This window comes from Girardinichthys multiradiatus, chromosome 9 (assembly GCF_021462225.1).
Source record: "Girardinichthys multiradiatus isolate DD_20200921_A chromosome 9, DD_fGirMul_XY1, whole genome shotgun sequence".
In the NCBI taxonomy this organism is placed as follows: domain Eukaryota; kingdom Metazoa; phylum Chordata; class Actinopteri; order Cyprinodontiformes; family Goodeidae; genus Girardinichthys; species Girardinichthys multiradiatus.
This window is the reverse complement of record NC_061802.1, coordinates 13,017,133-13,043,094: the sequence shown is the minus strand read 5'-3', so window position 1 is coordinate 13,043,094 and position 25,962 is coordinate 13,017,133. Positions and strand designations below refer to the sequence as shown.

At 39.6% G+C, this 25,962-nt stretch overlaps 3 protein-coding genes across 7 annotated transcripts; 1 reads left to right on the top strand and 2 right to left on the bottom strand.

Annotated features, from left to right (window-relative positions):
• Nucleotides 1-76: 76 nt before the first annotated feature.
• On the bottom strand, nt 77-9,013 carry si:ch73-40i7.5 (amyloid-beta A4 precursor protein-binding family A member 3). 4 transcript variants are annotated; one of them, XM_047375463.1, is made up of 11 exons: nt 8,868-9,013; nt 6,250-7,287; nt 5,966-5,996; nt 5,722-5,867; nt 5,467-5,553; nt 4,012-4,182; nt 3,191-3,370; nt 2,694-2,906; nt 1,202-1,321; nt 895-1,035; nt 77-764 (listed from the first exon to the last, which is right to left on the bottom strand). In XM_047375463.1, exons 2-11 carry the CDS (start codon nt 7,207-7,209, stop codon nt 693-695), a joined length of 2,121 nt encoding a protein of 706 aa, XP_047231419.1. In that variant the 5' UTR covers nt 7,210-7,287; nt 8,868-9,013; the 3' UTR covers nt 77-692. The 4 variants fall into 4 exon arrangements, with proteins under 4 accessions (XP_047231419.1, XP_047231418.1, XP_047231416.1 ...); XM_047375462.1 differs by lacking the exon at nt 8,868-9,013 and adding an exon at nt 8,421-8,782; XM_047375460.1 differs by lacking the exon at nt 8,868-9,013 and adding an exon at nt 8,501-8,782.
• An 842-nt stretch (nt 9,014-9,855) lies between these two features.
• On the bottom strand, nt 9,856-17,909 carry pex11g (peroxisomal biogenesis factor 11 gamma). The gene is made up of 5 exons (XM_047375465.1): nt 17,684-17,909; nt 15,282-15,479; nt 15,022-15,200; nt 11,312-11,380; nt 9,856-10,882 (listed from the first exon to the last, which is right to left on the bottom strand). Exons 1-5 carry the CDS (start codon nt 17,744-17,746, stop codon nt 10,654-10,656), a joined length of 738 nt encoding a protein of 245 aa, XP_047231421.1. The 5' UTR covers nt 17,747-17,909; the 3' UTR covers nt 9,856-10,653.
• Nucleotides 17,910-18,882: 973 nt separating this feature from the next.
• Nucleotides 18,883-25,714, top strand: LOC124874151 (mediator of RNA polymerase II transcription subunit 26-like). 2 transcript variants are annotated; one of them, XM_047375389.1, is made up of 4 exons: nt 18,883-19,066; nt 19,188-19,308; nt 23,440-23,514; nt 23,619-25,714. In XM_047375389.1, exons 2-4 carry the CDS (start codon nt 19,237-19,239, stop codon nt 25,131-25,133), a joined length of 1,662 nt encoding a protein of 553 aa, XP_047231345.1. In that variant the 5' UTR covers nt 18,883-19,066; nt 19,188-19,236; the 3' UTR covers nt 25,134-25,714. The 2 variants fall into 2 exon arrangements, with proteins under 2 accessions (XP_047231345.1, XP_047231344.1); XM_047375388.1 differs by having other exon boundaries at nt 18,883-19,308.
• The last annotated feature ends 248 nt before the right edge of the window (nt 25,715-25,962 follow it).

Sequence of the window (25,962 nt, the reverse complement as noted above, 5' to 3'; positions counted from 1 at the left end):
AAAAACTACAAAGTCACCTAATGTTTTTGGAAATATAGTGTATGTTTATCTATAAAAAACCAAAAGAATCAAGAAATTCACTTTTGCATTCTTTATTTGTTCATGCATTCACAGATTCTCAATACATAACATGAAGATATATTACAGAACATTTTATTGAGCATCCATATCAGCATAAAAACATACAAATATATTCATATCTCTATGAAATAAGGCAGTGACCTTAAATGGAGAATATCTCCTCCACATCAGTGAAGCTGTGCATGAAGAACAAGAACGCTCTCAAACGTTTGTGATAATTGATATCCATAAAAATATGATGAATTGGAAGTCGCATTGAAACACACACCTTTTATCCTGATTCAATGAGGTCAGTTCTTCAAGTATGTTTATAAGAGATTGACTCAGAAAAAAATGTAAGGCTGGAAGACTCAGGTTGAATTTTTTTTTAAATACCTCTACCCTTTCTAGAAAAATCTAATAAATTAAAAAAACCAAACAATTAGGCCTCTAAATCTTAAATTTTAAATAATGATCTCATATTAAAAATGTATAACTAGTCTAGTTGGTGGTATAGTGGCAGCACTGTGACAACAGGTGTGCGACACAAATTGCATATTTTCTGAGTTTGGCAGAAGCTTATGTAACTTGAACACTGCAGTGAATCCATCACTGTGAAGCAGGAAAGGTGCTTAAAGAAACACTGGCTGCTCTTGTCCCGTTAGCAGTCGATACGTAGAGGCAGGCATCGTCTTCAGGTGAATCTGTCAATGAACGAGAAGATTCACTGGATTTTTACAATATTCAAGGCATCACTATCATCTGGCGCCGAGATCCCAATACTGTATAAGTACAGACTGTTACGCCCACTTATGTGAGCATTATAATACTGACCTCTCCAACCGCATTTGTCAGGGTCTGGATGATCTTGTCATGCGGGGTTGCAACAACACTCTGCCCATTGATTTCAATGATGCGGTGTCCAACACGGATTCCTCCTCTTTCTGCAATACCCCCTCTCATCAGACTGCAGATCTGCAAAGATTTGAGAAAACTTTAGGTTTTCATAAAAACAGTAAAGGAAACAGTAAATGCTTTATTAGTTCCCAACTGCCCACTGCTTGGCAAAAGGGAGCATCTAGAGCTGTTCAAAAGAAAAGGGTTGGCTAGTAAGAGATTGAGAACATCAAAACTGACATACAATGCCATCCTCAACACTGAAGCCAAGCTGAAACTTGGGATCTGGTCTCTTTATAATCGCCATGGTGACTGGAGGGCAGTGGACGATGCTGAGCTTCACATACTTTTGGCTCTTAAGGTCCTGGTTCAAAAATAAAATAAAAAGCATTTAAGTTAAATTCTCATTCAGGTGCTATATCATTTTTGCCAAAAGCAAAAAAAAAAAAAAAAAAAAACAATCCTAAAAAATGAATAAAAAGAGTAGGTAAAAAGAATCAATGCTAACATTTTGTAAAAGAATATCTTGAAGTCACAAAGAGTACAGCTGTTTGTTTTAAGGCATCTAGTTGCAACAACATGTGCCTATAAGCTAACTGCTAAAAATAGTCCGAGGAGATAATTAAACTGCATCTCATCTAAGCAGAGAACTGCACGTTCTCTGCTTAGATGAGAGGGAACGGTTGGTACCAGATATTATTTCTTCAGCCACTTTATCTGCATCTTTAACTGGAGCAACACGTCTTTAAGAGAAGCAACAAAAGGAAGCAAACTGACAGTTTTCGACGGACAATATCCCTCTAAGGACCCGTAAATGGCCCATGGGTCGTACTTTGGACACCCCTGGTTTGTTCTGTTATAATAAATATCTGTTCAATCTAATCCAAGGCAGGTGATCAGTTTCCAGCTTAAATGACCTGAGCAGCAGCAACAATAAACAACCTGTAAACATATTAATAAATTACAGGCTTCTGCTTATCAAAAGTTGTACTTATTTGCAGCTCTGCATTATTTGCACGGTTCGTCCACTGATTTGGTCATTAATATGATGAGGTTGAGAATGTACCTTTACTGTGTTCCCACACAGAAAAAGATGTACAGAATAATGCAAATTGTTTACGTGAAATACTTGCACCTTATTCCATAACCTAAAAGACGTTCTGAAAAACAAAAAGCTTTGTACATTAATGGAAAACTTACATTATACTGCTTTTTCTTTCACCTCTGAACTCTCTTATTAGGGTTTTAAATTAAATCTGTTGTTCTAAGATTGGGTCTAGTTTAGATATCACACAAAGCATTAAAGCACCTGTTATTTGAAACAAGTTAAAAAAATCTTTATTATTGAAATAACTGAGACGACAGCTAATCTGAGAAATGACCCTTTATTACAACCCCCAATTACAAAACAAATTCAGCACCGTTTTATGGAAGATAATGACACTAAAGCCCTACTTGGTAGACATTTTGTAATCAAATTTCCAGAATGATATAAAAACTACTCAGAATAAGGCTTTTTTTTTTTATCACCCCCCCCCCCCCCCCAACCCGTTATTAAATGAAGAATGCTGGCATCACAGTGACCCCTAGAGCACAATGGAAACAAGGACAGGTATAAAGAAAGCCAGAAACCACAGGACGTGGAACTTATTTTTGTTTCTCATGAAAAGTTGTTTTATAAAGCTAAATTATAAATTTTTGTATCATAACTAACTTGGGCCCTGCGGTCTTCTTACCTGGAGGATGTTCTGGCAGGTGGTGATGGGCAGACCCACCAAGCTGGTGCCGTTGACAGACATGATGCGGTCACCAATGCTGAGCTCACCACAGCGCTCAGCCGGACCACCATGGAGGAGATTGGCCACCACCACGGTGGGAAGGATGGAGCCCCAACCTGACTCCACCACGGCCAGTCCCAAGATCTCCCCGGCAGCCTTAGTGATGGCTATCTGAACCATAAACACAGATTTGATCACCATTAACAATATTAACCACCAAAAGTATTTTTCCCATAGCAGATATCTTCAGTTTTTTTAGTCACAGTTAACAAAAAAAAATCATAACAAACAGAAATAAAAGCTTAAAAGCATCACTGTCTGTAATAAATCTATATAATGTATTTAACTTACTGAATTGAGTTATTTAAAGAAATTAACTTTTTAATAATATTCTAATTTATTAAAATTGGTCTATTTATAATATCAGATCATGAAGCTTCAATCATGCTTCTTACATCTCGGAGGTTCTGAGAGTCTGAGAAGTGGGCCAAGTCTCCGTTGTAGAGTTCCTGGCTTTCCAGGTAGTTACTGTACTCGCCCGGTCTTAGATCACTGGCCTTGATGCCATTGACCTGAAGAAACTGCTGGTAAGCCACTCCAAACGCCTGTCCAATAGCCTGAGCTATGACCTGAGCCTGTAAGGGGAGACACAAGAAGGAGGAGGAGGCAAAGGAGGATTTTTCCGGGTCCGATATTTATATTGTTAGGCAAGTAGACATTAGACTGGAAATGTAACAATAAAAATCACATTTATTCAACACTCTACTTTAACATAAAAAAATACAGCAGAGCCAAAACATTTATCCCAGCCTAGAACTGAAGAAAACAAAATGAGTTCTTTATTTTGAGAAGATTCATCATCAATAGAGACTTTTCGGGGCTAAGAAAAGAGAAATAATTGTCAGAAGCTGTTTTTCTGGGGCCTTAAACTTCCCACAGCAAGTTGGTTCCTAAAGGAAATTAACTGTTGCCATTTATGGGAAAATGGGACAAGTGTCAGACGGTTTGATTCTGAGGGGAACTCGCTGGCTGAAACCAGGCCAGACAAAAGCTAAAAAAAAAAAAAAAAAAAAAACAACACAGAAAATTGAGGCTTCACTGTGCAGAGCAGGAGACACTAGAACCTCGTCTAATACGGACAGCCTGTTTACCCTGTACTGCTAGAATCTTATAGCAGCTTGTTGTCACAAGTGCTGGATTCCACAATTCAAAACAATGAATAATGTAAACCATCCATAAGTGTGTAAGGAAGATTTAAACAGACAGACAGACTCACATCCTCAGAGATGAAGACATGGCAGATCATTAGGCACTTCGTTTGAGGCTGCGACGAAGAGGCAGCGTCTCCATCCTGGCCTTTATGTTTCCTTCGCGCCATTAGGACGACAATGTCAACAATGTCTGCTATGTAAGAAATTGTCTGCAGAGAGTGATCCATCATGGCTTCCTGAGAGGAAGCAAGACATGAAGGGGCTTGATGTCAGTATCACTGAATTATTTCGACAAGTTTTGTTCTGTAAACTTAAAAAAGGTTAAATGGTTACAGGTACGATGATTATGAATTACAGCTAATAAAACATAAAGTTCAGTTTCTCTATGGTGTGTCCCATCTTCCTCTTAACAACATCCTTAAGATTGTATAGGGGTTCAGAGCAGTTTCCTGGTCAGTAAAGCACAGTGATCCCAGGGTCATTAAACCAGGCAGTTTGGGCAGGTACAAAGTCCTGCTGGAAAATGAAATCAGCATTCTTCATGAAGCTTGGAGCAGAGGGAAACATGAAAACATGAAGTGCTCTCAGACTTCCTGGAAAACAGCATCTCTGACTTTAGACTTAAAAGAACACAGTGGACCTGCACCATCAGCTGTCATCACTGAATGTGGAAACGTCTCACTGGACCTCAAGCAGCTTGGATTTTATGCCTCTCTCCTCTTCCTCCAGACTTTAGGATCTTGATTTCTTGATGAAATCCAAAATTTACTTGTATCCAAAAACAGGACTTTGGATCAGTGAGCAACAGTCCAATCTTCTTTCTTCTTAGACCAGAGGTCAGCAACTTTTTGTTTAGAGCCACAAAAGCTACTTCACAAAAAATACTCAAACTATTAGTGAAAAATAGTGAAAATAATTTGTTTATATGATTCCAGCAGCAGTCCACATCTTGTGGATCTCCCCCAACCTCTTCAATAGGCATCGCTTTACACTCCTAGGTTGCGCTTATACCTGTTGCTTGTACACCTTTTTTGTACTATTTCCTTCCACTTAACTTTCCATTAATATTGTTGGATACAGCACTGTGGGAACAGCAAGCATTTTTAGAAATAGTCTTGTGGAGGGTGCACTGACTGGCTGCTGGACAACCGTCACGTCAGCAGTCTTCACAAGATTGTGCTGGCCGTGATGTGGCCATACCATAATACTTTTGTGTCTAAATGCTTTTTCATTGGTCGTACGTAATATTCAAATTTTCTGAGAAACTGAATTTTTGGTTTTTCATTAGGAGAACGCCATAATCATCATAATTATCAAAAACAAACACTTGAATTGTATCACCCTGTGTGTAATAAATCCATATAATATGAGTAACACCTTTTCAGTTCAATTACTTAAATAAATTAGCTTTTCTGTGATCTTTTATTTTACTTAACTGCACCTTTCTAGAAAGACGGAAAACGGGAAGGAACAGACAGGAAAAAAATAAATGCTTGCAGTCATGATGAACTTTTCAGTACCTGTGTGTCAGCCGTAAGCACTTTGATTCGTTTAGTTGAGATGAACAGATCCACCTCAGTCATTGGCTGAGACTCTCCCTCTGGAGCCTACAAGTAAACACACGGTGGTCTTATCCAGATCCGTCAGAACAGGGCTGATTATCACTGAAAGCCCAATAATTACTGTAGGCCACACTGAAGCGGCGTGCTTCTGAATCTAAAAACAATCAAAGTGAAATAAATTTATGGATGGTTTTTTTTTTTTTTTTTTTTTACCTTAATCCTGTCAACAGCCTCCTGAGCCTGGGTCATGCGAGCATTTGTGGAAGGGTTCCTGTCTGATTTGATCTGAGTGGAGCCCAGATACTTGGCACCAAAGATAACTCCGTCCAACAGGTCTTCAGGGTCACAAGGACCAGGCACTAAAAAAGCAAACGATCAAATCAAAAAAGAATTAAAACTCTGCTTAAAGAGGTCTTAAATGCTGAATTAGAAGGGGGACAAATCTGAGTTAACTCACCATCTTTATATGATGGGTGGTCATCAGAACCCTTTAAAAGATGAAATTAAGACTCAATTTAAAAACGTCTTACATATGTAAGAAGGTCAAATAAAAATAAGCTTTGAAGGCAAAACAATCAGAAGTCAACTATCATTTCCTTGAATTAAATTAAGATTGACATTCATTGGCTGAGATTAAAACATATTTTTTCAGATTAGACAAAAACATTCGAAAAATGTATCTTTTTCTGTTGAGTAGTTTTGATAACAGCTTTGTGGTGTTTACGCCATTTTCACACTGACCTGTTCGCCGTCTGCACCAGTCTCATCCTCAGGCGGCTCCTCTCCAAGCTTCATCCACACTGGCTCAGGAAACTCGTCATCAGGCAGAGATGCGACGGAGTCTTCCCTGTGCCGCTGACGTTGACCATTTGCACTCTGCCTCCAGAATCTGTGAGAATCCTCCTGACTGTAGGAAACTGAGAGCACAGCATCAACGTCGCCAAAGGGAGGCCGACGGGATGGATGGGATTTAGAGCTGATCTCTGTGCACTGCAGCAGTCCCAGCAGGTCTCTCTGGTGGCGTTCAGAGAAAAGCAGCCCTGTGGTTTCAGTACTACTTGTCAGCACGGAGTGACCGCGCGCTTCTTGTTCAGACAGGCTGGAGTGGTGATTGTCGTGGGGCTCTTTGTCCATCCTCTGAAGCTGCGTGAGCAAAGCTTGAATACGGCTGTGATCCTCATCACCTGTTCTCCTTTCTGAAACCTCAGCCTCTTCTTCTTCGCAGGTGTCCTTCTCAGCATCTCTTAACATCTCATGAGACATTACCTCTCCAGCAGGAACACCCCCATCTTCAACTTTAACTTCTATAGCCAGGCCTGGCTCTGATACGTTTCCTAGAAGCACTTGTTGGTATGACTGTACTGGAGTGAACAAATCTCCCCCAATCAAAAGCGGTGATCCAGAGTCTCCGAGACTGGTCAAATCCAGGAGTTCAGCAGAAGGAGGCTGGCTGGGGTCTTCTGGATCATGTGCGGAACCTGCTTCACTGGAGGAGTCAGATCTCCAGTCCAGAGGGGGAGGCTCAATTAGACTGTAGGAATCAAGGTCCTCTACTTCCGAGACTGGCAGAGCTGCTGATGCTGCTGCTGGAAGAACACTAAACCCCCCCTCTGAGACTCCAATAACGGGGTCAAAATCAGACAGAGGAGCATGTGCACGTGTAGATGCTGGCTGATCATCCGGGAAGCAGTCGGAGTCCATTTTGTGTCAGGGAAAAGATGGCATTGGAGTAGAATCCTCGCTTTGATCACAATGTGGCAGGATTATCTGGAAGGATGCCTTTAAAACAAAACATTACAACCATTATAGGTGCATATCAATAAATGGCATCATTGAAAAATATTTATATTTCAGTAATTAAATTCAAAAATTTTAACTCATATAGGTTCACTACACACAGTGATGCATTTTAATAATCTATTTTGTTAATATTGATGGTCATGTCTCACAGCTAATGTAATTGCAAAATTCAGCTTCTCAGATATTACATACGTCCAATTTAAAAAGGACTCTAATTCACAAACATACAGCCAACACAATTAGTCTGAAGACTGCTGACTTGTCAGTTGTCCAGCAGACACCCGACCGCTGATGTTGGTCCACTGTGTTTATCTCAAGTCTTAATTAATCTCAGCCATCAGGAAATTTTAAAGCACTCCATCTTTCCCTCTGCGGACAAGTTTTATGGAGAACCTGATTTAATCGTCCACCAGGACCGGCCCACACTGCTGGTAGGAACAATACCTGGTTTAATGACCAAGTATTGTTCACCTGACCTGAAACACATGGATCATCTATGGAGATATCAAGATCAAGGCTGCTATAAAAGCAACCTGGGCTTCTTTAACACCTCAGCAGTCGGATCACCTCCAAAGGAGCGCAGACCACATATTGAGTTCATATACTGCACAGAACATGGACATATAGTTTTTTTAAGGTCAGCATTTCAGAATTAAAAATAATTTATTTATTGATCTTATGCAAATTCTGGTTTTTGACATTCTTAATTCTGGGTTTGCATTATCTGTACGCCATAATGATCAAATCAATAAACACTCTGGATTGAACTACTGCAATAAATTATTCCAATTATATTCTAATTTATACACCTGTAAAGCGTTAGTGACACAACAGCATCAGTATCTGTAGCGCAACCATTGCTTCTGCTGTTCTCCCTGATGGTCTTTGACCACCATGAACGCCACACGGAGAAAACCCGAGAAGCTGAGCGGATAACACGAGCTTTTTAGACATACTTTGGGCTATAGTTAATGGATGTGAAAATAAACAATAAGATGAGATGGGCTTCACTGTAAAATCACAACAGGAAGGCTTCAAATAAACACTAAGTTTGGCTCACTGAAGAGGCAGTTTAACTAGCTCGAAGCTAACCGTCACTTTCCAGACTTTACCTTAGCAGACAGCTGCTGTACTGGAAGTTAAGACGCTGATTGTGAGAAACACGTAAACAGTTATAGAAAGGAGTCCTCACCGGACGCTGAAAATCTTTCTCGCCGCCTTTGTGTCCAGATAGAGAAAACTGAGGCTGCCACGACCGACGAGTTGACGTGTTTAGGAATTTGAACCCTGTCCAGAACTTCTGTACAGATTTTATTCGTCATACTACTAACGTCGGCAACTCTGATAAAAACACCAATTTACCGGAAAACATTAGTATTAAACAGTTATATGGAGTGAATCGGACTGGCTTTTAAAGCTACTGCTGCTGTCGAGTGACTGCCTTTATTTATTGGCCACCACAAACCTCCTGCTGCGTTCAAGTTCCCCCATAACATTCTAAATCATCTTTACAAATTGTCTCCTTACCCATCTCTGCACATGAAAGTATTCACATTTACCTGGAAAGCCAACAGCCGTTTTCTTCATTTGCATCTAAGTAATATTTGAGAATACATATCAGGTACTGTATGAGTAATATTTTACAGCCGTGAAAATTATTTACGAGCAGTTTCAAAAGCAACTGACGCACACGTCAACCTCTCTGCGTCCAAGTTCCGATTAATCAAACGTCAATATTTCGATTAGCAAAGTCAAAACCTGTTCTTTTTTAAAAATAATAATTCACAGTTATTGGGAGAATGTAATAATGCATACATACTTCTTGTTGGAATCAGTTACAATTATTTCCATATAAATATAAATCATTTATTTAACAAAAATAAAAAATTCTGTGAAAACCGAATCAGCTTTTCAAATCATTCTAACAAGTTGACTATTTGAATGCAAACTGCTTACCCCTGACTTCAGTTTGGCTAATTATAAATGATACATTTTCATGATAAACTTTATAATATATATTTTACAAGTTTTATAAAAATCACAGTTAAACTTTCATAAAGTTACTCAAATACATCAAATAGGTAAAATACAATATTTTCCCCTTAAACTCATGTTGTAACCCATTCAACTGTTTAGCCGAGCTCCTAGAGTTTACATTTGCCATTCTGGCAAGTTAAAAAATGTTACTGTCTACTGTTGATAGGAACCTTATTTTTCCAGACAAATATAAAGGTACTTCAGATCAAACAAAACAAAACAAAAGCATATTTGAGACATAATCCACCGGACGTTATTAGAAAACCTGCTTCTGAATTCTTTTTGAACTATTTGTATTGTGATTTAATTTGGGAACAGAGAATGTTTTTTTTTGTTACATTTGTAAGAAAGGTGTCACTGAAAAGATTAAACAGATATTAATCCAGCTAATTCAGTCATTGTAAAATACAATTTGAATTGCTGACCCGATATATTCTTTTTGTCATATCCTCAATGAAACCATTACTCAACTTTTGATGAGTAATGGTTTAAACAGGAAATCAGATATCCTTGATTATGACAGCATATTTTATTTGGACTTTGAAGCAATTAAATACCTTGTGAAAATACTTTATTAACATTTTTAAGCTATTTGTTGAGTTTTACAAATAGGCCAACAAATTTGCTCACAAAATCATTGCATAAATTCTAAAGCAGGGAAAATGAAGGCCTTATGTGTTGAGTATGATTCTGTGTCTTTTTGTGTATATTCACAGTTAATGTTGCAATTCAAGAAGTGTGTCGAGAAGGGTGCAATCTTTTAACTGCACACTAATGTCAGAAATGTAGTTGTATGTACAACACTCTTCTAGGGTGGCTAGACCAGATTAACATTAACGTTAATGTTATGAATGAAATACGAAAGAATCTTGTCACTTACAAACTTGAAATAAGTTTGCTTGGCACACAATAAAAAAATTTAATTAGTAAAAGATAAAAAGATAGAAAGAAATACACTATCTCCCTACACTTCACTGAAATGACATTCAAATCTGATGTAATGACACCAATTAAAAAACAAACTAACAAAATTAATCAAATAGATAAGCAAAAATAATTTTTTTAAATGCTAGTTTAACTTAACTGAAATTTTACAATGTATTTAAAGGAAGGCTAATCCCCCAATTTCAAAAACATGGATAACAGAGGTGTTATATTTGTTCATCTACAGAAAGCAGTCCAGAAGATTGTAGCTTTAGGAGCCCACTGAGACAGAAAATAATCTAAATAGATGATCTGTTCAAATCAAAGTTCTGCAAGGACTTCCTTCCACCAGTACCGATAATCCATTCAATTAATATCTCCTTCTCATTGTGAAGACATCACTGTACTGTCTGAGAGCTCACTGCTGCTGGTATTCATCTGAATCAAACCAATTAGCGAGGAGGTGGTTCCCAGCAAGCCCACCAGCCAGCTGGGGAATCGTCCTGCCCACAGGAAGCCTGGTGGCATCCAATGAATGGCGTTACTGATGTCAGCCACGCTGCTGAGGATGGAGAGCAGCTCCGCTCGTATCTCCATGCTGTGGTGAGATCGTCTGCAGGGGAAAACACACAGATTTACTGTGAAGAACAGTTTCAGCCATTGGAAAATTGTATATTTCTAATCTATAGCTATGTCTAACCCTGCTAGTTTAAAAGAAAAACATGAGCAAGAGTACAGTAACAAACAAAACACTATGAATTATTATTGTTAAATCCTCAAATAGACCGACTGAGAGAGCTTGACAGAGTGCTACAACAATACAAAGGCACCAGATTACAAGCACTCAGACTGTATCTGCAAGTAGAATATGAAAACTTTCTGGAACTTACTATGAAAGTAGAGGTTACTTTTCAAAACTATGCTGGCTACTGTAAATTGCATGTAAATATCAGTGGCTTGTGTACTGCTAAGTCACTTCCCTACAGCAAATAAAGCAAATGCACTTGAAATTAAAGGAATATTTAATACGCTATGTAAGCACCTGCTGCCTCCTTCGGCCCTCTCCTGTTTCTTCAGCTTCCTCCTCAGCAACAGCAGAACGCGAAGGGATCTAGAGAAATAAAGATTTACACGAAACCTCTTTATTTAGCCATCCAAGAACCTTCTTTCTTTTAGCTCTAGCTGTCATGACCAACTTTCCTGTGAAATGTAATTTTCAGCAGGTTTTCTGCGATGCATAATAAAGCTACAAAACTACATTATACAGCTTTCACTTTTCCAAAACTTAACTTTCTTTCCCAGAGGTTACAGGTTATTTTCTGGACGTTGCAGGTTGCTTGAATTTGTAAGTTACTTCTCAGAGCTTCCACAATACTTATAAGCTACTTACCTGAAACTTAAAAACTTTCTCTGAATTTACTCTGAAAAAACAGGATCCTTCACCAAATGTTCAGATTACTTTTACTGTAATTACTTGGAGCTTACAGGTTATGTTGTGGAACCTTGCACCATCTACAGGTCCTTCTCAAAAGATTAGCATATTGTGATAAAGTTCATTATTTTCCATAATGTCATGATGAAAATTTAACATTCATATATTTTAGATTCATTGCACACTAACTGAATTATTTCAGGTCTTTTATTGTCTTAATACGGATGATTTTGGCATACAGCTCATGAAAACCCAAAATTCCTATCTCACAAAATTAGCATATTTCATCCGACCAATAAAAGAAAAGTGTTTTTAATACAAAAAACGTCAACCTTCAAATAATCATGTACAGTTATGCACTCAATACTTGGTCAGGAATCCTTTTGCAGAAATGACTGCTTCAGTGCGGCGTGGCATGGAGGCAATCAGCCTGTGGCACGGCTGAGGTCTTATGGAGGCCCAGGATGCTTCGATAGCGGCCTTTAGCTCATCCAGAGTGTTGGGTCTTGAGTCTCTCAACGTTCTCTTCACAATATCCCACAAATTCTCTATGGGGTTCAGGTCAGGAGAGTTGGCAGGCCAATTGAGCACAGTGATACCATGGTCAGTAAACCATTTACCAGTGGTTTTGGCACTGTGAGCAGGTGCCAGGTCGTGCTGAAAAATGAAATCTTCATCTCCATAAAGCTTTTCAGCAGATGGAAGCATGAAGTGCTCCAAAATCTCCTGATAGCTAGCTGCATTGACCCTGCCCTTGATAAAACACAGTGGACCAACACCAGCAGCTGACACAGCACCCGAGACCATCACTGACTGTGGGTACTTGACACTGGACTTCTGGCATTTTGGCATTTCCTTCTCCCCAGTCTTCCTCCAGACTCTGGCACCTTGATTACTGAATGACATGCAGAATTTGCTTTCATCCGAAAAAAGTACTTTGGACCACTGAGCAACAGTCCAGTGCTGCTTCTCTGTAGCCCGGGTCAGGCGCTTCTGCCGTTGTTTCTGGTTCAAAAGTGGCTTGACCTGGGGAATGCGGCACCTGTAGCCCATTTCCTACACACGCCTGTGCACGGTGGCTCTGGATGTTTCTACTCCAGACTCAGTCCACTGCTTCCGCAGGTCCCCCAAGGTCTGGAATCGGCCCTTCTCCACAATCTTCCTCAGGGTCCGGTCACCTCTTCTCGTTGTGCAGCGTTTTCTGCCACACTTTTTCCTTCCCACAGACTTCCCACTGACGTGCCTTGATACAGCACTCTGGGAACAGCCTATTCGTTCAGAAATTTCTTTCTGTGTCTTACCCTCTTGCTTGAGGGTGTCAATAGTGGCCTTCTGGACAGCAGTCAGGTCGGCAGTCTTACCCATGATTGGGGTTTTGAGTGATGAACCAGGCTGGGAGTTTTAAAGGCCTCAGGAATCTTTTGCAGGTGTTTAGAGTTAACTCGTTGATTCAGATGATTAGGTTCATAGCTCGTTTAGAGACCCTTTTAATGATATGCTAATTTTGTGAGATAGGAATTTTGGGTTTTCATGAGCTCTATGCCACAATCATCCGTATTGAGACAATAAAAGAAATAACTAACTAACATTGCACACTAACTGAAATATTTCAATTAGTGTGCAATGAATCTAAAATATATGAATTTTAAATTTTCATCATGACATTATGGAAAATAATGAACTTTATCACAATATGCTAATCTTTTGAGAAGGACCTGTATTTCTTTATGTTTTTTTTTCTCACTGCAATACTTTTTCATCACGAAAGTACTTTGAATTGTCTTATTGCTGAAATGTGCTATATAAATAAACTTGCCTTCCCTTACTTTATCTGAAACTTTCTGAAACTTTCTCCTTACGTACTTTCTGGTAAGTAACTTGCAGAGTGCTTTCCAAAACTTACATTGAACTTAACATCCCTTGGATTTACATTTTACTTTCACTGAATACACGGGTTACTCTCCAGAACGTACAGGTTACTTTTCAGATCTTACAAGTTAGTCTCTTGCAGGTTGCTTTCCAGAACTTGACCAAAACTTACAGGTTACTTCCTGGAACGTACTCTAAAATTACAAGTTACATTAGATGTTTTAAGGTTACGTTCCTGAATGTACTCAGACTTTACTTTTACTTTCAGGAACATACTTGTAAATTTTACAGAACGTCCAAGTTACTTTCCATAAATTACCTGTAACTTCCAGGATACCTTTCAGAAATGTACAGATACTTCCTAAAAAGTACAAAGTATTTACTTGAACCTCCCTTGAATATACAGGTTACTTCACCAGAATTTAATGGTTACTTCTGAGATCTTAAAGGTTACTTTTCAGAATTTACAAGTTAGTTGCCAGAACAGTAGGGTTATTTGAAAGAACATACTTAAAATTTTGAGTTTATTTGCCAGGAAATGTCCGGAAATCATATGTTACTCCAAAAAGCATTCAGGTTACTTTCTCATAACTTTACCTGCACATAACTTACAATGACTATCTGAAACTTACCTGGTGTTTTCCAAGTCTTTCTCAGAAATTACAAGCTACTTTCACAGAACTCATCTGGACCTTAAAGGTTACTTTCTTACTTATTCAAAACTGACCTTATAAAACAGCCTGGTTCATGAAAGTACCCAGAAGGTCCAGCAAAAATAACCTGTAAGTTCTAAGGAAGTTCCAAAAATTACTTATTTAAGTTTCATGAAAGTCACCTTTAATTTACTGTTATCAAGGGTGATTCTACTCGTCTTTTGAAGGAATTAGGTGCTTAGCTTTTTTTTTTATAAATATAGTAAATATATTGAAAATATGTTCTCTTATGTGTCCATAAAATGTTTCAAACAGCGGTCTACTACTGGTGAATAGAAAAAAAGGAAACGTGCTCAGCAGATGTTGAGACTCTACAGATAACAATTTAAAGCTGATCTTTAAAATTTAAATTCTGCTGCATCCATGAGAAATGATCAATTTTTCTAATGTTTTGTTTTCACAGAAGCTACACAGAAATAAAAAACAACATCCAAGTAACGTCCAAAAGACGTCCAAGTAACAACATTGGTAATAAAAAAATGTAAGTAACCTAAACATATGTTTTACTGTAACATGTATGGCACTGGAATGTTAACTGAGCTTTAAAGCTATATCTTTTGTAGGAATAAAATGGAAACATAAGACCTTTAGGAGGAATAAGTAGGAATTTTCAGTAGATTAAATTGTTAGTACTGTGGGACTGTGGAGGAATGAGTCAGTCTAGACAACAGATGGAAGAACAGATGCAGTTAAATCAGTCAGTTGACGGACCCAATGTTTGAGTGCAGATGTTCTCACCTGAAGATCCCCAGCAACAGCGAGGTTCCCCACAGCACCGTGCTGAACAACCACCACTTATCAGACCTCACTTTAATGAGCTCAGCGTCTGCGGCCCAGGCAATGTGTTCACATGGATAGTAAAGCTGGTCAGCCACGTTCGTCAGCACCGATATCCAGCGAATGCCTGCATCCTCCTCCTGAACAAAAAAGATCTGGTCAGCACTAACAGGTAAAATCTGACTTGTGCGGACATGTAAGGAAAGTTTTCTATGCATCACCGAAGTACCAAATCCATAGCTGTGGGAGTATGCCAGCATAGAGAGATCGTCAAACAGCCTCAGCACCGTCCTGCAGTGGCTGAGCTGAGCAGAAAACAGTAGTAAACTTTTCCCAAGTCGCTGAGAGGACGCATCGGCTTCTGCTTTCTGTGTAAGAGCTCCTCCGACCAGCTGAGAGCCATAACAGACAGTCCTGATCTGCAGACAAGCAGTAAAAAACATAAATGGATGAAAGTCAGTGCACAAAAATGTGATCAGTTCTAATAAATAACACCAAATACAAATATATGTAATATACTTTTACATCATCAGATATCAAACATTCTATTTCATCATGACAACTAATATACACTTTACTAATAAACATTTTATTAAGAGATTTGCAGATATTGTCTGAAGACCTATAGTCACCCCTGACAATAAGATAAAAACTCAAAATAAAGCTTAAACTATAAGCAAGAACTACTACTACTGTCCATTTGAAATTAATAAATTATTTCAATTCAGCTACATTAGAGAGTTTTTCAGCATGAATAACCTCAGTCTAAGCAGCAGTATCGGATTTATGTCCAGAGTTTGACTAGGCCACTGTAAAAACTTCATTTAGGTTTATTTTTTTTCAACCGTTCAGACGTGGACTTGGAGGTGTGCTTCTGATCGTTGTTCTGCTGCATAACCTAAATGTCTTTGGGCTTAAGGTCACAAACCTATGGTTTTCCTTTTTCCTTCAGGGTTTTTCTGATAGAACCATGAATTCTGCTCTCTATCAATTACAACAAGTCACCCGGGTTCTGAGGCAAAAAAGCAGCCCCAGACCATCACACTGCCAGCACCATGTTTGACTGTTGGTGTGATGTTCTCCTTGCTGTGGTCGTTTTAAACCAGATGTAACTGAAGACATGACTGTAACTGACGTAAGTGAGGCCTACAGTGCTTTAGATGCTGTTCTGGTTTATTTTCTGACTTCCTGGATGTCATCTTGGAATACTTTTTGTATGCCAGCCACTCTGGGGATGATTAAGCACCATTTCAGGATGTTGTTAAATGTGATTAGAAATGGCCTTATGGCCTTTTCTACACTAATAATGACTTTGTTATATATCTGTTCTTGAATTTCCTTAGATCTGAGCATGATTCGTTGCTTAATGAGAGCTCTGTCATATCATCAGACAAGTTCTGTTTAAATGGTTTTCTGATAACTAGTGTGGCAAGGGAAAGTGAACTCAACTGTCCATTGACATGATTGATCACAGTTCATTTATAGCATTCAAAAGTGGAGTATTATTTTTCCACACAGGGCCAGGTTGGTTTGGATAGCTTTTTCCATTAACAAATGAAATCATCATTTAAAAAACCGTTTTGTTGTGTTTATCTTTGTCTGAAATTAAAATATGTTTTTATCAAAATCTGCTTTAATCCAGGCGGGGTCTTTCTGCATGGAGTTTGCGTGTTCTCCGTGTGCATCTCTCCGGGTACTCTGGCTTCCTCCCACAGTCCAAAAAGATGACTGTTAGGTTAACTGGTCTTTCTAAATTGCCCCTTGGTGTGAATGGGTGTGTGCGTGGCTGTTTGTCCTGCAACCTGTCCAAGGTGTACCGCGCCTCTAGCCCATAGACTGCTGGAGAAAGGCTCCAGCTCCCCCACAACCCATGGATAGTTGCTTTAATCCAGAATTTTTCTAACTACTGTCTTATTAATGAAGAGTGACAGAAAGATGTCTAAAATGCATTTGATTTATTGTCGGGATAAAGTGTGATTTAATTCAATTCAGTTTATTTATATGGCGCCGATTCACAACAAATGTCGTCACAAGGCCAGTCAGTCAGTCATTTTCTACCACTTATTCCAAAGTAGGTCGCGGGGAAGCTGGTGCCTATCTCCAGCAGTCTATGGGTGAGAGGCAGGGTACACCCTGGACAGGTCGCCAGTCTATCGCAGGGCAACACACAAACAACCAAGCACACACTCATTCATACACCTAAGGGCAATTTAGAGTTACCAATTAACCTAACAGGCATGTCTTTAGACTGTGGGAGGAAGCCAGAGTACCAGGTGAGAACCCACGCATGCACGGGGAGAACATGCAAACTCCATGCAGAAAGACCCCAGGCCGGGAATCAAACCCAGGACCTTCTTGCTACAAGGCAACAGTGCAGCCCTCGTCACAAGGCACTTTATAAAACCAAAATCTAATTTATATACAGAAATGTATGGTCAACTTAATCTGTCATGCAGACTGATCCAAAGTCATAGTTTACAGTTAGTTTGCTGGGGGCCAAATATAATAAACTACTTTATAACGAATGAAAGTAAAGAACTAAATTTCTTTAAACATGAATATCAGACGTAGTGCATATTGTTACAGCGTCTGGTTAAAAAAACGAGGTTCAGTGAAGACTCACAATTTTATCTCTTCCTCTGTAGGACTCCAGAACTCGGACCAGAGACTCCACAGACTGCTGCATGTCCGATCACACACAATGCCGCAAAAACTCCTAGAAAATACACTCTAACTCTGTGAGTTTCTTCCGAACATTTTAGCTTCAGCCGTACACATATGACAGCCTCTGCACCCTGACTGCTCCAACCTTCAGCTGGACTTTGAAACAGGAACTACTCCTCCAAACAGACCAGAGCAAACGATCTTCGATATCCTGTCGCCACCCTGAACAGAATATATATATATATTTTTTTCAAAGATCTTTGTTGAACTCAAACAAGTCAAACATGCAATGAACAACGCAGGGAGAGAAAGGAACTAATAACAGCCAGGGGTCATTTACATCAAACGATTGAAATTGAAACCTTGATATTTAACTGCCTTACAGTTTTTAGAGCAAGACAGTAAATACATATATTTTTCCAAGTAAAACAAAAATATCGTAAAGCAAGGAACTTTCTTATTAAAGTTACATTTATGAACAACATATTTAGCTAAGAAAAAAAAACAAATTTATTAAAAAGTACCCTTTTTTAATGAATAATTGTGAAAACCAAAAATAACACTCTCCCAATGCAAAACAACGGAATCTCAGTTGTCAGGAGAACAGCGTTTGCTTGACTGCATCAAGTGTAAAGTTTGATGCAAAGGGGATTATACCGTGGGGCTGTTTTCAGTAGCTGAGCTAGGTCCCTTTTTTCAGCAAAAGGAACACTTAAAACCGCAGCATACTTATACAGAATAATTTTTACATACATTTTAGACAATTTAAGTATCTTTACTATGTGGGAACAGTTTGGAGATGGCCCTTGCAGCTCCAACATACCTGAGCGCCAGTGCACAAAGCAAGGCCCTTGCATGGGAGGTGAGAATAGAAAATAAATTGATGGACGGACGCTGTGCTATAATAATTACCTAGAATAATGTTTATTTCAAATAATAAAAAACTATTATATGAATAAAAAATTAACATATATTATTGAGAAAACAAAAGGCATTCACCAGAATTACTTGAATATAAACTTGAGAGTTTTTTTATTATTAAAACAAAATCCTGTTTCCACGCATACTCGCTTCCTGAGTAGAACATGCCACTCACAATATGGCGGAAGGGCTGATAAACCAAAGCGTCGATATGACGTCCATTCTTGTCTCGTGAACGACACGTGTACTTTACGCAAAACATCCAGCGACGGTTACGTAAATAGTTCCCATCATGCTGTTCGCAGGCACTTCTCCACAAGCCAGACGACCGGGGGGAGGAGGAGGCGGAGGCTGCCAGCCGAAGAGCCGGCTGAATCTTGTAGCGGATTTACGGTGCCTGTCCTCCAGTCTACCAGAGCAGGTGACGGCAGAGAATGAAGACAAAGATAACAGCGTCATTAGACATTATGGTTTCTTTCCAAGAAGCTCTTCCTTCTAGTCCATGAGTGTCTTCGAGGTTTTCAAAAGCCTTCTTTTGCCAGGGGGGATTCGGGTGTCTCAGTCCATTCTGATCCAGGACACCGCCGGGCGATGACAGCGGCCACAGCCACCCCGCGGTTGATGAGAGACCGACTGCTGCAGGCCATCGACGGCCAGAGCAACGTGAGTTTGTCGAGGTTTAGGGCAGAGGAAACTGGATGGAGAAGGGGGAACAATAGGCTATAAGACCCATTAGAGGGCTCATTGCATAAGAAGCAGTGTGTCAAAAGTTTCTCCCATTGACGAAGGCAACCAATGCAACAGGGCATCCGGACCCTGGGTGTAGCTGGGTGACACCTGTCACCTGGGTGTAGGAAGACGGTGCATTCTAGCTACAGCCCTGTGGAGCCTTCAAACAGGGGCTCCTTCATTAAAGCGTAACCTCTATGAAATTTACGGAATACGCCTTTACCTTACATGAGGGTGCTACCGTATGTAATTACACAGTACTTAATAACACTAATACTGTGATTTGTTTATTTATTTGCGCAACAAAATCCATTAAAGAACAACAAGAATAAAATGTTCTAGCGGAGGGGGGGAAACAAATAGGTGTTAATGATCAATTTTAACCTGTAGAATAACTTGGAAAAATCTGGAGTCATACCCCTTTTTTTAATCTCTATTTGTAATTCCCAAAAAGCCTCACTTGCAAGCCATATTTTTTTGAGACCGACTGACTTAACTATAAATTGTTTAGCTATAAAATACTTATATAGACTCAAAGGATTAATCAGTGTTGTGTCTACAGGTAACAGTTTAGCAAAAAATACATTTTAATTGCGATTCTTTGGAACTTTGTTACTAGCAGATTGTTTGAAAAGGTAGTTTCTTCCCATTTCTTTAAGGCTGCAGAAGAGGCGTTTAAGAATGCACTCTGAAGTAGAGGAACTTTATGCACTGTTGTATGCATGTGTTTGGTTTATTGTTTATTTTTCCTCACAAATATGGATCCCTTTTATTTATTTCTATGTGTCATCTAGTTTTTTATGTGTTTTTGAGGCATGATGAGAAAAAATAAAGACTCAGGTCTGGAAAATTTAATTATATTCAGATCTTATTAGGCTGACAACAGAGAAAGTCCCTAAATGATATTAATATTATATTGTTTATCTGCTGTATGTATATTTTAGGCTTAACTCTTCTTCTTTTTTTCCTGCAAGGTGTCACTTTTAAAATGAATTTTTTTGAAGCACACGCTGCACAACATGTTGCTGTGGCCAGATAGAAAACCCAGAGTTAAAATGAGTGAGAAATTAGCAGGGTTTTTGTTTTCTGAAGAAAACCCCCCTTTGAAATACCTCCTTAAAGCCTGAACAATTACCATTAACACTACTAAATACAATAAAAGACCTGGCGCTCTGCAACAAGAAAAAAAAACAAAGGAGAAGATTTAAAGCTTATGCACAGTCATGTTCATAATTAGTTGATATCACAATTATGTTATCAAAAACAAGTACGCATGCATTCAAGCACAACTGAACCACTTGGGACACAGGCAGCAAAATCGATATGTAACACAAGAAATGTATTGATATAATCAATTAATTATGCACAGAAATACCAAGGCTAGAGATCATGTTGTTTTCTGGGTACTCAGGGATTTATTTACATAACATAAGGACCTTCTGCCTGGCTTTCACCAGTCTAACTCCAGTGATGATAATGCATAGCACAACACTATAAAATCATCGGTATTTTAAGATGGTTTGCATTATTGCTTTGGATGTTTTTGCAGGTAAGCCATTGCAGGGTGTGTTTTCTACATATAATTTCCAGGGTGAGGTTACCTTGAGTCACTGTGTTTATTATCAGGTCAGTTATGTTCTACACCTCCCTGTTAAATCAACCTCTGGTTGTACTGTACATACTTACTTAAGACACATTTCTCACATGATGTTTAAGGTTTTGTTTAAAAATTTTTTTTTCCCTTTGCTAGTGAGATAATATTTGCATTTTCTTGTCTTTGTCATATTTAGCCTGAAACCAGTATCGGTACATAATGTCAAGAACTGCAGGTGTAGAGTTGAGAGTATATGCAAATAAATACTTGTTCTTATAGCCCCTCATTTCTCTTCAGTAATCCTTTGACCTATTGGTGAATTTCAGTAAATTAGAATATAAAACTAAATCTGTTTCTGTAATTCAGTTCAAAAATATTAAACTGTATAAATCAGTCACACTCAAAGTGATACATATAAAGTTTTTTTTGTTTGTTTTGATGATTATGGTTTTTAATGTGACAAGTCTTACATAATCATAGAGAAAACTGCTGACTTCACAGTTGTCCAGCACAGTCCATGACACCTCCAAAAGGTTGATTGGTAGGCCATAAAAAACATTGCTGAAGAAGCTAGCTGTTCAATTCAATTCAAAAATACTTTATTAATCCCAAAGGGAAATTAAATGTTGTTGTAGCTCATTATGAAGGTTTCTTCAAAGAGCCGTTGTAGATGCTGATGGCTGTGGGCAGGAAGGATCTCCTGTAGCGCTCCGTCTTACAGCAGATCTGAAGAAGCCTCTGACTGAAGACACTCTGTTGTTGTAGGACAATATCATGAAGAGGATGCTCAGGGTTCTCCATAATGTTCTTCATTTTATGAAGAATCCGTCTTTCCACAATGATCTCCAGAGGAGTCCCCAGAACAGAGCCAGCTTTCTTTATCAGCTTGTTGAGCTTTTTTAAGTCCCTGGCTTTGATGCTGCTTCCCCAGCAGATGACACTTTCCAAACAGACTAATAGAAGATATGCAGCATCTTGCTGCAAACACCAAAGGACCTAAGCTTCCTCAAGAAGTACAGTCTGCTCTGTCCCTTCTTGTAGATGGCTTCACAGTTGCATCTCCACTCTAGTCTGTTGTCCAGGTGAACACCGAGGTATTTATACTCCTCCATCACCTCCACCTCTTCTCCCAAGATGGAAATAGTTTTTGACGTATTCCAGTTTCTCTTGAAATCTACATTCATGAGGTGATTGTTTCCACACCATGCCACAAAGCGGTCCACCAGCTCCCTGTACTCATCTTCTTGTCCGTCTCTAATCCACCGCACAACTGCAGAATCATCCGAGTATTTCTGCAGATGACAGGAGTCTGTCTTGTACTAGAAGTCTGAGGTGTACAGAGTGAAAAGGAATGGTGAGAGTACAGTCCCCTGTGGTGCTCCTGTGCTGCTGACTACCTGGTTAGACTCACAACCCTTCAGTCTCACAAACTGTGGTCTGTTTGTCAGGTAGTCTTTGATCCAGGGGATTGTTGAGGCCTCCACCTGAGTCTTCTGGAGTTTCTGACAAAGCAAATCAGGTTGGATTGTATTAAATGCACTGGAGAAATCAAAGAACATGATCCTCACAGTGCTGCTGGTTTTGTCCAGATGACAGTGGGTTTGTTGAAGCAGGTGTATGATGGCATCTTCAACTCCCAACTCCACAGCGATAAGCAAACTGAAGGGGGTCCTGATAGTTTATTGTTTGCTTACTCAGGTGGGCCAACAGGAGTCTCTCTAGTCACTTCAGAGTGCTGTATCCAAGCAAACGGATGGTAAGTTGAGTGGAAGGAAAAAGTGTGTTAGAAAAAGGTGCAAAAAAGCAACAGGCATAAATGCAGCCTGAGATGATTCTAAACAAAGCCCATTTAAGAGTCAATATTTGGACTGTGGCTGGAGTCTTAAGCCACCAAAAGAAGTATCCAGGTATGGGGTACAACTGTTGCATTCCTTGTGTTTTGCCACCAAACGAGAGACAATGGAGTAGGAGAAAAAGGATTGGACTGTTTCACAGTGGTTCAACATCTTCTTTTCTAACGAAAGTAAATTTTGCATTTAGTTTGGAAGTCATGGTGCCAGAGTGTGGTGGAAGAGTGGAGAGAGAAAGAGCCCAAATTGCTTGACGTCCAGTGAGAAATTTCCACAGTCAGTGATGACCATGGTGTCACTTTGTTGATTCTTGATCATACTTGCCTGGTTTTAACCCAAATAGAACCTTTGGAGGATTGTCAAAGGGAATATGAGAGACACCTGTTAAAACAACTGGGACTTCCTGAACCCCTCAGAAGCTCCAAAGTTGATCTCCTCCATGCCACACCTTATCAGTGCAGTAACATAGCCACCCATGTTGCTGAAAGCAGGTATTTGAGAATGGTGGCTATGAATCACGAATAACAACAAATGTTTATTAGCAACTCTTCTTAGATGCTGTTTTACAACCAAAAACTTATGATGGGAGTTATTACATGTAAATCTTTATCTCCTGAACAGGTACGCAACATGGTGGTGGTTGTGGAAGTGATTTCCAGTTTGGAGAAATACCCTGTCACCAAAGAGGTCTTGGAGGTATGTTAAAATACACAAATCTGTTTATAACACGGTTTAAAGGAACTTTTTTGGAAGTCAAATTACATGTGGTGTTCAATACATCCATGATGTTTTGTTTAAAGGAAACTCGTCTTGGGAAGCTGATTAATGATATCCGGAAAAAGACCAAGAATGAGGACCTTGCAAAAAGAGCCAAGAAGCTCCTTCGGAACTGGCAGAAACTGATCAACCCTGGGCAGTGTGACTTGCTGTCCAAAGGACTCGCTGGTGCATCATGGTCTTCCAAAGGTAGCACTCATCCCTGCTCATCTCCTTCAGCAGCTCCTCCAGCTTTTAGTAAAACAGGCTCAGAGTTGAAGGCCAGAAGTGACTTCAACAACTGTTCTCCAAAGCTTGAGCAGATAAGCAACAAGAAACGTAGGCACGACAAGAAAGAGGGTCAACTCTTACCAGCAAAGAAACCCCAAATCACTCATGGTGATACAATACAACACTCAAAGCAGCTGCCATCCAATGGACTAGGTGGAAGTTTCAAAACTGCTGCAAACATTCATACACACCAACCAGTAGACAGGGAAACATCTAACAATTTGGACAGTGACAAGCCAAATAAAGTCTCTATTCATGCTGTCAAACCTCATCCAAGTGCCTCTGTCTACAGTAAGCCTCCTAGCGCCCTTGTGCAACAACAAGTTAGATGGGATAAACCTGCCTCTGGGAGTCAGCATCAACCCAGAAGCCCTCATTTCTCATTGCAGCATCCTGAGCATCCAAAGCGAGAAGCTGTAGGCAAGAAAACTGTTTCCAAAACACAGAGTGGTTCCAGTCCAAGTGTGAAGGTTGGGACTGAGGACATCTCTGGACTTGGTGATTCTGCTCCGTTGTTCAGTGTCCAGACAGACCATTCAGGTTCTGCAAATTTGGAGTCTCAAAGCAGGACTTCCAGTACATCGCTCCGTAACTCTAGGTGTGACGGACTCAGTTTGGATGATGAGAATACTATTAATGATGCTGGGAAAAAGAAAAAACAAAAATGCAGGGCTAAAGATTATGTTGTGAAGCTAGGTGGGCCAATTAGGAAAGACAGCAGTAGACCAGTGAGGTTAAAAGACAGAAGGATAACATTTGATCCATCAACAGGACAAATTAAACCCACCTGCCTTAAGGGCTCTTCCGAAAAGAAGGAAGTCTCTGAACTCCAATTATCAGATCAGCTGAAGAAGAATCACCCCATCTCTCCCAGTCCCTTTCAGCAGACAGATTGGAAAGAGCTGTCAAGGAGTGAAATAATCCAGTCATACTTCACCCATCAGAGCAACATCCTCTTGTCGTCTGGTGTCCACACACCTACAGGCCACTTTTTTATGACGGACGTTTGTAAAAGAGTGGATCACCAGAAAAGCAATGCCACAGAAACTCACATACTGGCATCTGATCAGCCTGCCAGAGAGTTACCTGGAATTGGCAGAGAAATCAACAATGACGACCTGAACCGACTACAGAGGCAGCGTTGGTCCGGAGTTAACGGTTGCTATGACACGAAGGGTAACTGGTACGACTGGACAGAGTGCATCTCTTTAGATCCACATGGAGATGAGAGCAGACTGAACATATTGCCCTACGTCTGTCTGGACTAAACAGACTTGGTTCAGCTGTGAAACAACTGAGTTTATAATATCTGGAAAATGTCAAATGTTTGGAAAAATTTTAAGAGAATTCTGCCCTATTTGGGAGTCCTGGAGCTTTGGTCCATTCGGCTTTTATATTGTACTGTAAGCTTGTGAACACATTTTCTGAGTATTGTCTTGTTGTCATTTAATAACAGCATTGTGAGAACTTAAAGGACACAGAGAGGTCTATATTTTCAGTGCTCATTAGCAACACAGATATATTTCATGTTCAACATGTCCAAAGTTAATGGTATGCCCTTATGTTCAGACCTTACAGATTCAGTTACAAGTGCACAGCTTTAAATACGATTTCTCACATGTCCTCAGTGATCACATCTCAGTTACTTGCTTTGCATTGCAATGATCTCAGAGCCATGTCGTAATGTAAACAGTGGAAAACAGGTATTTTCATCCATTATATAGAGACATACAGGGGTTGGACAATGAAACTGAAACACCCGTCATTTTAGTGTGGGAGGTTTCATGGCTAAATTGGACCAGCCTGGTAGCCAATCTTCATTGATTGCACATTGCACCAGTAAGAGCAGAGTGTGAAGGTTCAATTAGCAGGGTAAGAGGACAGTTTTGCTCAAAATATTGAAATGCACACAACATTATGGGTGACATACCAGAGTTCAAAAGAGGACAAATTGTTGGTGCACGTCTTGCTGGCGCATCTGTGAGCAAGACAGCAAGTCTTTGTGATGTATCAAGATGTCAGCATACCACCAAGAAGGACGAACCACATCCAACAGGATTAACTGTGGACGCAAGAGGAAGCTGTCTGAAAGGGATG